General features: G+C 40.4%; 1 protein-coding gene across 1 annotated transcript in view; it reads left to right on the top strand.

The window, feature by feature from the left end:
- Window positions 1-11,778, top strand: part of SUMF1 (sulfatase modifying factor 1) — a 33,783-nt gene that overhangs the window by 19,686 nt on the left and 2,319 nt on the right. Inside the window, exon 7 of the mRNA XM_009283593.1 lies at window positions 10,348-10,407. Coding sequence (XP_009281868.1) covers window positions 10,348-10,407 — 60 coding nt within the window. The remainder of the gene's footprint in view (window positions 1-10,347; window positions 10,408-11,778) is intronic.

Genomic DNA, 11,778 nt, shown 5'->3' with positions numbered 1-11,778 from the left:
AGAACAAACCATCGTGAGTTATCTTTATGTCTTTTACTAGCTTGTTTAAAATTCAACGTGTAATAAAACTGAAGTTTATGGGGAGAAGTAGCTTACCAGGCTTTGAGAGGTTAATCTCTGGGTTTTTTTGTGGCAGGCAGAAAAAGAGGTCCTGCAGGGTAAGCTTTGTATGTGGGGTTTCTCATGCAGTATCTCTCAGCAGATTCAAGTTCTAGTATTAAATCTCCTTCTCTCTCACTCATCCAGAATGACTAAGTCTGAGAAATGCTCTGCTCTGCTCTCACAGAGCTTGTTTTGTTCAGACACAGTTATCCGTAATGAGAAAACCAATTAAACCTCACGGGGCAGGAGCTCTGTTTGCTGCAGGATTTGGGTATCCCCACGCTGTGGTCTCTTATGATATGTGTAGTCTTTCTTTGGTGTGCCGGACATAATTGGAGGCCTTTCTGGGAAGTCAGCAACTGGAAGTAGCTTGAGGAACTTGCTAAACTTTTTTTTGCTGCTCTGTACATTGCAGAGGTTGACATTCTGCTGTCCTTCCAGGAAGATGTGTCTAGCAAGAGAAATCAGACTCATCTTGGGGTCTAGATTGCTCTAGATCTGTAGTAGCAGTTCCCTCACACTGATGGAGCATCTGGAGACCTCCTAACCCATACCAATCACTTTGGCCAATTTCAAGTTACTTGTATCCCAGTAAGATACCACAGGTCTCTCTAGTGACTTCAGCTATGTGTCGGACAGTGCGGTACATACATCTTCCCAAGTAACTGAAATGCTTGGGACTGTAGCTTTTTTTTCTTGTTTGATTTAAAATAGGATGGACTATTCTCTAATTTTTGTGGGTAGGCAGTCTTAGTGGCCTAGCAATGGCTAAAGAACCTCCTTTTCCTTTGGGACCTTGGCTGTGTTGTATGTCCATCTACTACCTTTCTCACATACTGCACAAATTCAGATGATGTGATTTGAATATTTCACAGTAGTCAACATTTTCTGCCGGTTTCTGTAATTCAGCGATAATGGAAAGCTGCGTTGCATGAATTGTCTCTTGAATGTATAAACACACTTGTCTTTTTCCAACATTGACTTATGGCTTGCATACATACACAGCTGAAATTTATATAGAATGTACACTTAGCATTCAAACTCATTCTTTAGATTTTTTTTTTCCTGTTTGCATACTGATTGATTAGGAAAGAAACATCTGCTGTCTTGCAATTCTGGTGGGTGTTTTATATGTGACTAAGGATACTTTTCTTTTTTTTGTACCTTATGAATGAAAACAAGGCCTGTTTTAAGAGCAGCATTTCTAAAGATTAAGTGTTGAGTAGCTAGCAGAATGTAAATTTGAATGGAAGTGAAGAACAATAAAACTAGCAAACTTTCCCACGTCAGAGCAGGTGAGTATTGATTTGATTGCAGCCCAATAAGTCGGGGGAGGAGGAGGAGAGTGAGCAAGGCTGAGCTTTCCGTTCCAGACTGTGTGGTCATTCACCATGCTTTGTACCAGGGAAACTTCTGCTTTACCCCTCTCGGTACTGAAGCTTCACCTCGGTGCCTGGAACCAGCGCACTGTGATCTGCATGTGCTGCCTTAATTGGGGCGGGGGGGAAGGACCCCTTGCCCACCCGCACCCTTTCAGAGACAAACAGCATCTGTGTCCCTGGGAAAGGCTGCAGGTCTGGCAGTTCGTAGCACATTGCAGCTGTCCCTGTTCTTGTTCATCTCTTTCTCAGTCTGACGGCCGCTTCAGTGTTGGCCGCTCGTTTGTACGGTGACCTCTCGGGGCAGGAAGAAGTGCACGGCTCTCTAGAAGTCGTCTTGCCTAGCAGGAAGTGGCAACGCTGGGAAGCAAAAACACAGTAACTAGGCCGAGTCTGGAGAATAAAAACACTTCTGATGCTGTGTATTTATAGAACTTAAGTCACAGGTCTTGAGTCTATTGCACCTAGATGTGTTCTAGAGTTTTTTAGGTTTTTTGTCTGTAGGTTAGCATAAGGTAATGTGCATTATTTGTTTAAACAGATATCTCTTAAAGGCTCTGTGTCATCACTGGCAAAGTATTACAGCTTTTTTTCATGTAAGATGACTGGATTTTGTAGGTGAAGGGCATGAAATAACTAATTTATGTGGTAGTTACTGTGGTAATAATGGAAAAAACCTCCAGGAGTCTTCATCCAAACTGCAGCTTTCAGCTAATCCATTCCCTGCCATTGATGCTAGTTAACTTCATCTTACTTTGTTTTATAAAGGAAAAGATTTCTCTGCCTGTATCAGCCTTCCCAACTTGTCCAAGCTGCACAAAATCCAGCTAGCTAGAATCGTGTATTTTGCTGAACTATGACTACTGTGGTATGATGCTTGGGGAAAAAAAAAAATCCTTAAGTATTGCAGTGGTGCACCTTCATTAGAATGACTTATTTAAATGAGGCGCGTCTGTGTTTATAGTGTCGATGCAGCAGTGCTTTGGTGTTGAATTAAGGTGATGGTGAGAAACAAGTGTCGTGTGACTTTTGCTCTGTTAAATGTAAGCGGCTATGAGTTTGCTTAGGATTTTAAATTCAGCACAAACATTTTGCAGACACTTCAGAAGGTTTTTAAAAATTAGGTGTTAACAATGATGCTTTTAGTTTTTTTTCAGTTGGAAACTAATTGTCAGAATCTACTGTCTGAGGCAGAGCACTTCAAAATGAATTCCAAAGGGTTTTTCTGATTAAATGGATAAGGAAACTGAATTTCATAACGTGAAAAGGTGTCCCAAAATAGCCAGGCCGCAGTATCTTCTGAGACATTAAAAATGATTAGCACCATATCTATCAGAGCCAATCTCTTAAGTCTCTCCAGAGTACAAGTCAGTGTAACCTATATATAGGATGTGTTCTTTCTGCCTAAAAGACTAGGAGTTCTTCTAGAGGGTCAGAGCTTAGTGAAAGTTTTTTAACATATTTAGTTTAACATCTGAAATCTTCAAAGCAGTTTTCTAGTACTGGAGAGATTTTGGGTATACTGTGGATTGGTTACAAGGAATGTATGGAATTTTGCACACTTTTTTTTATGTAATCGATTGGCTTGCATTCACAAATAATTACCAAGAGCAAAAATAAATTGGCACACCTGAAAGTGCTTTGTAAGTTGTTTGCTACTTTTTAAGGTATTAGATTTAAATTATGCTTTAACAATGGAACAGTGTTCTTCCTCTTCTTTGCCAGGTATAGGACCTGTGCAGGTGGGTATTCAAGCCAGATAAACAAACTTGAAAGATTTTTATGCAGCTCAAGAAGAATATGGAATGCAGAGCTTGGTACTGTGTCCTTGAAGTTATAAGTTGTGAAGTGCCAGGAACACTGGACGCTATTAGCAATAGTGGGATTTTGGGGATGCAGCCAGAACTTTTCAAGTTAGTGGCACTGAAAGGCATCCTAATATGTTATGGATGTAACTCTTCAGAACAGAGCATTAGTGTAACTGGAGATTTGTTTGTACAGACCTTCCTTTAAGAATTTAATTAGATACTCCTACAACTAAAAGTCTTCTCAACTATTCTAGTCCAGATGCTTACGTGGATAGTTGTAGTGGCTGGTTCAAAACATAAGGAGCAAGTGGCTTTTATTTTGAATTCTTCTCATCAGTTTGTGTAGTGAGCTGCAAATGTCTCTGTTCATTTTTGACTTAAGCAAATGAAAGTCTCCCCATTTTACAAGCATACAAGATCAGTGGAGATTAGTGTACTGTACTTAGACTAGCTGTGAAAGCAAACAAATGGTATTATATTTGGAGGGGTTTTAAGTAACAAATTGTATATAGTGAATGACCTTGTCATCTGGAACACAGTGAATGGTTCCTCCAGTTTTGTGTGAGATAATGGGCTTGTTACTCTCCCAGAAAAAAATGGGAAGCATCCGAGCCAGTAACATTCACTTAGTTCAGCAGGATAGTCCAGTGGAAATCTCATATATCAGGAATCCAGAACAAACCAGAGTAAGCCAAATCTAAAATAGCTGCCTGTGGAAAACTTTTACACATGGAAATGGAAGTAACTTCTAAATTTTCTGAACTTCAAGTGGAATAGTGTCTCTCAATTGTGACCTGTTCTTCTAACTTCCCCTCACCTCTCAGCATAGTTCTTGTCTATATTCTGTGTTCACTAACCGCTAAAAGCCTTTCAAAGCAGAACTTTGTCATGCATTTAGATTTAGGGTGCCAGACTCTTACCTACTGTGGCTGTTTTCCAGTACATGTTGTGCATTCTGGGGGTACTTTATTAAGGGATTCTTTACTTCGGTGAGTGTCAGGAGATCAAGGAGCTAGCTGTCTTGCTGCTATTCTCTGAAATTATTTTGCTTGCACTTGAAGACATCTTGGAGTTGCACAGAATGGGGCCCCACAGCAGTACAAAGATAGTCTTGCAGTGTGTCTTAATCATGTAGGTGAAGTGGCTTATGTGTGGCCAAACTCAGTTTGGAGGAAATTATAAAATCCACTTGAGAAAATGTAAAACTGATACTTCAACTCCTCCAGTATTGGCAGTGGGTGAAAAGCCAGAGCACTGCTCTTTTCAGAAATAAGTGCTTCTGGGGTGATTTTTCTCATGAGTGGAAAAAAATCCACGGTTTAAGACAAACGCACAAAAAATGTTTTAGTACATCTTGCACCTACTATTTGGTGCACAAGGGCAGGACTAGGAAGCACCAGGGTTGGGGTGGGGGTTTTTTGTTTGTTTGAAAAATGTAAATGATCACTTGGCAGACAGTAGCCAAGTGTGCGTGAGATCAAACAAACCACAATCCCTTTATGGGGCCATTTCAATTGCGGTGACTTCTGGCTCAGATTTTCTGTATACAGTGCATAGTTTCTTATGACCTGAAGTTCTCTGTTTGAAAACTGATTTAAAGAATAATCCTACTTATAAGCTTTGGTAATTGAATGCACAAGCACTTGTAATTTGCAATCAGACTACAATATGTCTGTTACAACATTATACTACAAAATAAACTTGCCAATATACAGTAAATCCTGTTCTTTAAATCTGGGATCAAAGCCGGGACAGCTCTGGCTCTTTACATATGGACAGCAAATGTCCTTCCGCTTCAGTACCAGGTGGTGCGCTTCTCCAGATCATAGAATCATAGAATCATTGAGGTTGGAAAGGACCTCTAAGATCATCGAGTCCAACCGTCAACCCAACCCCACCATGCCCACTAAACCATGTCCCTAAGCGCCTCATCTACACGTCTTTTAAATACCTCCAGGGATGGGGACTCCACCAAGTACCCTGAGGATAACTGGTCTGTCTGTTAAAGACTGAGGCAAAGAAGGCATTGAGTACCTCAGCCTTTTCCTCATCCTCAGTGACAATGTTCCCCCCTGCATCCAATAAGGGATGGAGATTCTCCTTGGCTCTCTTCTTGTCATTAATATATTTGTAAAAACTTTTTTTGTTGTCTTTAACGACAGCGGCCAGATTGCGTTCTAGCTGGGCTTTTGCCTTTCTCATTTCTTCTCTGCACGACCTAACGAGATCCAGATGATAGCATAAAACAATATTGTTTGATGGAACAAAGACTTGCTTGTTTTAATCAAATGTGACCTTAATTGCCGTGCTCTGATTAGTTTTTATTACGGGTAAGCACAATCAAAGCAGGTTTCCTTTATAAGGAAGATACAAACATGAGCAAATACTAACATTGCAGGCTTTCTCCTTTTTTTAATTAAAAGAAATATGTGATATTGAGCTGTAACATTGTCTGGCCAAAGTTAGATAATGTTTGTACACTATTACTTTACCAAGTATGTTAAATGCATGCATTATTCTAGAGAAGCTATTGATTGGGGGGATCTTGTCTTTTCAGGATGCTCTACCTGAAGTTGGTGTAGTTCTGTGAAAGACAAAGCAGTGACCTTTTTTGGGGGTTTGGTTGGTTTTGGTTTTTTTTTTTTCCAATACTCTCTAAGCAGCCAGTGCTCAGACAGCAAGGAGTTTACATTTCTACATCTGCAGATGTAAGGACTGCTAACTTTCTTTGTAAAACAAGAGAACATTTAAGCAAGCAATGTGGGAGGAGAAAGACCACCCAAAGAAAAGGACTCTGATCAGAAGGGCATGTATGGAACTCTTGTGAACAGCGTCAGAAGCAGGGTGTCGCTGGTAAGGACATCTAGCACTTAACACCTTTCAAGAACTTGAAATCTCTTATTCTGCTTTGTCTATAGGGACTTGGCTTCTTCCATTCCCAGCTCCAAACTGAGATAAAGGAGTCTTTGTTTTGGATAACAGAGAGAGTTCACGCTACAGGTAGACCAAGGAGCTGCAGCACCCTTCTACCTACCCAGACAAAATCGTTCAGCGTCATATTCTAAGAAAATAGAGTCCAGGTGGCTTCTTCCCGCATGTTTGAGGTTCCTTCAGTAAGGCTGGGGTAGCGACAGGAATATAAAAATAAGACATTAGGCAGTACAGGGGAAGGACAGCTGCTTGCCCTGAGCTTACCACAGTGGCTCAGCTGTGAACTTATTGGGAGCTGTAGTAAAGGGCTCCTGAAGTAAAGGAATGCAAATATGGCCCTTGGCTGTTGGGATGCTGACAAATCACCTGGGGGACCTTGAAGTCCTCAGTCTCTAGCGCTAAGTAGGGGGCTTGCACAGGGTGCAAAAGCAAACCATTAGAGAAAGGAAACGCAATGCTTGATTCCAACACCACGTTCTTCTTGGGTAGACAAACCTGTGATACAAAAGTACAAAACAATGTAAATGGGGATGCCCATCAGTCTGGAGCAAGAATGTCTTTTTCACTTAGTTTTGATTGTTTTCATATCAGCTCATGGGGCTTTGCTGGGCACCTTGGTGATACGTGGTGCCTTTTATAGAGAAGCTAAGCTACGTGTGAATGAAAGCATAATCGCTGCCTGCGATGTTCAATGTTACAGTTCCAATTTTTACTCCACAATAGCCTTCAAGTGAGGAGAGTTTGTTAGCTGAACTTTTAACACTAGGAAGGAGAACTGAATTCACTGTGCCCTACCTTTTGAGGATCTGTGGCTCTTTTTTAACCTCCATTAACTTGAGTGCAGTCACAAGCTGAGAAAGGTATCAGTCTAGTTGGTCTCTTGCATACAGTTACTTGCACATTTGACTTTGTACATATGTACGTAGCTGGATACAACTATATGGAAATCTGGTTATCCCAACTTTCTTTTATCTCTTCCTTTGCTAAACTGCAGAGCAAGACAGAGAAATATCAACAGCAGGAGAATTAAACATAGCCCATAGACAGTTGTCAAACAGGCAGTGATTGTTTCTCCAACTAATGTCTAGTGATTTTCTGCTTTTCCAAGAACTTTGCCAGTTGTTTTATGATAAACTCTTTACCTTCAGTGATTTTAAAGAATTATCTATCAAGAGGATAATGTTCTGTAATAGAATAGATTATTGGAGAATACTGTATCAGATTTTTGCAGGTGGTAAAGCATTTCAGTGCTGTAATCCTGCTTCAGAGGCTGGGGGGGTGTCCATTTAACTTGGGTTTTTGTTACCAAATAACCTTTGATGCTCAGTTTTTGCCTGGCAGAAGATATTTGTAATTAATAAAAAGAGCTTATGCAACTACCATTTTCTTTGGTTCACATGCTGCTTCAGTGTATGTTATCCCTGTATAATTGCTGAAACACACAATAGTCTTATAGCTAGACAATAAATCTTCTAATTCTAAATTAGCTTGCTCCTCTTAGTTTATAAAAGTTACTTTGGAGCTAATAGCAAAGATTGCTGCTCTGTATTTGCATTACAATTTTTAATGGGAAATCCTGCTCAAGAGCTCCATTGTTCTCTGTTTTGTCTTGTTCTCATGTAGCTTTTTTTTAGGTCTGTTTTATTCTGGCTGGCTTTACCCTGGCTTCCCTTAAAATGGGATTAACAGGCTGGTTGAGTTGATTGTGCTTGTCAGTGGCTTATCTTAGAGTGGGGCTTAGTGCATCTACATGCAAGTTTTGTGGAGACAATTTCTGGAGACCTCGGAAATGGAGTAAGCCTGTCCTGTGGAGGAGCACCTTGGCTCGGAAACAAGCGGACACTGCCTGTGGGTGTGGTTTTCCTTGAGTAGTTGTAGGGTATTAAATGCAGTAGTAGGCCAATTTTTTTTTTTTTTTTTGCCTATCATATAAAATTTTGCAATAAATGTGAAACTGCTGAAGTTTCAGTATGGTAAGCTTTCGATATGAAGACTGTCAAAGCAGTCAAACACAGTGGATGCAGTCAGTAGCTTCTGTAGTACTAGCATCAACTTTCAGGGTTTGCTTACGGTCCCCATGATTTATATTCAGTGTTACAAATGCTTGTCTTGTGTTGATTCTTCTAGAACTTCACCTCTGGTAATGCAGGAGCTGGGTGGGAGACAACTACATCCCTTGATACAGGGTAGGACTGTGGTGACCAGGTGTAACCAAACTGGTCAAATCAGTGGACACTGAGAAAAGCTGGAGAGGTGTCATTCCCTGTGAAATCCCCTCTTTAGGAACCTGCTTCTTAAAGGGAAGTTATTCCTGGATTCAGGAGATACTACAGAAGTGAAATTTTTCTTTGGTGACTGCGTTTATATTGGTCAAGGGGTTGTTCTTAAGGCTTTCCAGAAAGCACAGCACCCTTCAGATAATTGCAGGATAAATGGCTGGCTGCTGGACAGGAGGAGACAAAATAATTGGCAGAATTTCTTTTTCAGCAGTTGTCTGTTTTTAACCTATTATGGTACTTTATGGTACTGTTTTGTATCACTTACATACTCTGTAGCAATGGATTCTTTTTTCATAACTGCTAAAAACTGGGCTGATGACTTTCTTGTAACCTGTATTTATTGATAAAGGTAATGGTCTTAGCAGAAAATGCAGGGATTTGGAGGACATCATGGCTCTTTATTTTTCTTCCTGTATTTCACAAATCCTTCTGATAAGGTTTTGATTAGAAATACAGACTTGATTGATACACCCTACCAACCAGTGAAGAAACAACAGCTTGTACCTCAAGTTAAGTGAAAAATTCTCTATTGGAGGCTTGTACAAGATAAGAAAATGTTTTTGTTGCACACTAGTGTAACATGTAAGATTTGCATGTATTTCTATTTCTGTACAACTTTGAGAGGATTCTTAGTGGCACTACTAACTTCTAGGCTAGGCTTGCCAGTTAACTAATAAAACACAATTTATTTTCTTGATCTTGTTTGTCACTTCTACAAGACACATATTCTTGTGGCTCCTTCCTAAAAGTAGTTTCTCAATGCACATGGAGTGTAGAGAGCATGTAAGAATATTTGATATCAACGGTGGAAACATGAAGTACAGCAGTAGTCTCTAAGCGTTAGATGAGTGCAGTAGTAACTTTCACAGCTAAAAGGAATGAAGTGGGAGAATTGCTCACCTGCATAATAAATATGCATCAAAGCAAGCAAAAGAGAGCGTTATCAAGGAAGCCCAGCTTTCTCCTTGAACTATTAGGCCATCCTTTGGAGTTGGAATTGAAAAAGAAGACTGAAATAATCTCATTGAATCAATTCTAGGGCGAATTTCATAAGCACTTCAAATAAATTGCATACATTACACTGCAAATGTACAAGCAATTACAAAATTGTTGCTCATAAGTGCAGTGCTTTCTGCAGACCTCTTTAGCTGTCATGATCCCACATAACAACAAATTAAGTACGTAGTGACTGGGAGATGATACAGAATGCCTTGCTGCACAGTCACTAACTTGTGTTTCAGACTTGATTTTGGACTGGAAAGAGCACCAAACATGGGGCGTTACAGCCCCTCATTGCAACTGGCCACCCAACAGTCTAACTGCATTTAGAAAAGTGCAAGTTCTCTGTATTCCCTTTGGAGGCTCGTGGGTTCGTGTATGTTTGTTTCATAGCAGTGGAACTGATGAGAATCACAGATTTCACTACCTGTGCAGGCCGGTGTGTGAAAATTTCCTAATCTCTCATTAGGAAAAGTCTGAAACTACAGAAACCTGCCTGGTTTCAGAGATGAGTACTCTCTCATGATTGCCACTGTGCTTTTTTACAGCACTTTGTCAGGTGTTTTACAGAAACAAAGCACAAGGCGCTCTTGGCCAGCGGGCAGCAACTCGAACGTTAAATATTTGCAGCGGCAGGGAGGGAGAACAATTACTTTCGCCTGTCTGAAAGTCTTTTACAGCACAATTATTTCAAGCTTTCTGGTTCAGACAGACGCAGCTGAAATTTGTTTACTTTGAATATTTATGGCTGCTCCTTATCCATCTCCCTATTCTTACAGCTTTTTACCTTTACCCTGTAATTGGCAATTGTTCTTCCTTGAATACTAACCAGCATCCTCTCCTCCACAGAAAGGGCCCTCATCGGGGACGGACAGAGTGAAGAAGGGTGGATCCTATATGTGCCATAAGGTAATGTGAAAAGGCCTGTGGTATTCTCATATTGATCTTTCCTCTGAGAGTACCTGACCTGACAATGAAATGATCTTCTGAGAGAGCTTCCTGGCAGCCTGGATGCTTGTTAAGGGGTTTAATGCAATTTAAGGAAGAGCAATACCTAATGGTCTTAAGGAATTTTTTTTTGTTAGCTTGGAATTAAAACAAACTGCTTTACCCATATGTTTTTTTTTTAGATGTAGAAGTTAAAATTGATGTATACCTCTAATGCTATTTTCATTATAGTGCTTGAGTGATACTTGTAAGAGTAGAAAGTATGGATGTGACTTTTTTTTTTTAGTTTTAGAATGACTCTCGATCCAGAAAAGATATTGGGTGTTTGCAGAAAGATTGCTGGGAGATGAATGTTTCGGCTTCGTTGATAGCAGACTTGAAATTCTTTCTGAAAAGTCTGGTTACCACCACAATGCAATAGCCGTTCATGACACAAATCATGTTTTAAACTCTGTTCATGCCACGCTGGAAGAAACGCTCGTTGTAGATCTCCTTTTTCATTAAAGCCATCCTGTTCTTTTTCCCTTTCAAAGCCTGCAGCTGGCAATTCATTCTCATAATTAGATTAAATTTTCTACAGCGAGATCCCATTTTCTACACTGATTTCCTTCTTAGGTGAAATCAATGTCAGATGTTAATTAGCAGTTGTGATTAAATTAATACTGGGATAACCTCTTCTTCAGTGATGAATAATGTGACCCATTTTAAAGGCTTGTGAAGATTCTAGTCTGTCCTAGTCTTTTTTTTTTTTGTAGGTGATAAAACTAGGCTGTGTATCAAGACAAAAAAACCCCACTGAATACTATTAGTACAAGGGCTCTTTATTAGATGCCTAAAAATCTATTCAGACTAATCTGTTCTACTTCTGAGTTGACAAAGGTGAAAGTTTGCACCTTTTTACATGTACGCTTAGCAGATACTTTTATTTTCAAAATAGGATTTAGAAGCTGAACTATCACATGCTGTTGAGGTTTAGGGCAGACCTCTGCCGTGTGCGATAGCAGCAGCGTGCACCCTCCTTTGAGGGCACCAGCTGCTCTCTGGCTCTGCGCTGCTATCAAAGAGCTGGTGAAGAACTGTTGTTTCAGTCTCCTTAGATGGAGATACCGTGAACTCACGGAGATAAACATCAGGGACCCGCTGCTTCTGCGGGGATGGCATGGTTCACAGGGCTGCTCCCTTGATGACAGAGCCCGTTTCAGTTGTCACCACCCTCGTGGTCATACAAATTGAATTGTTTAGTAGCTGTGCCCAAACTCCTGGAGGGATCTGGGTTTAAAGGAGGAAAAACTACCCTCTCCTCCCTGCTCTCCTCTGCCACCCACCCCCCCC

This window comes from Aptenodytes forsteri, unplaced genomic scaffold, assembly GCF_000699145.1.
Source record: "Aptenodytes forsteri isolate BGI_AS27 unplaced genomic scaffold, ASM69914v1 Scaffold267, whole genome shotgun sequence".
Taxonomy (NCBI): Eukaryota; Metazoa; Chordata; class Aves; order Sphenisciformes; family Spheniscidae; genus Aptenodytes; species Aptenodytes forsteri.
Note: the sequence above shows the minus strand (reverse complement) of the source record. Positions and strands in the feature narration are given on the sequence as shown.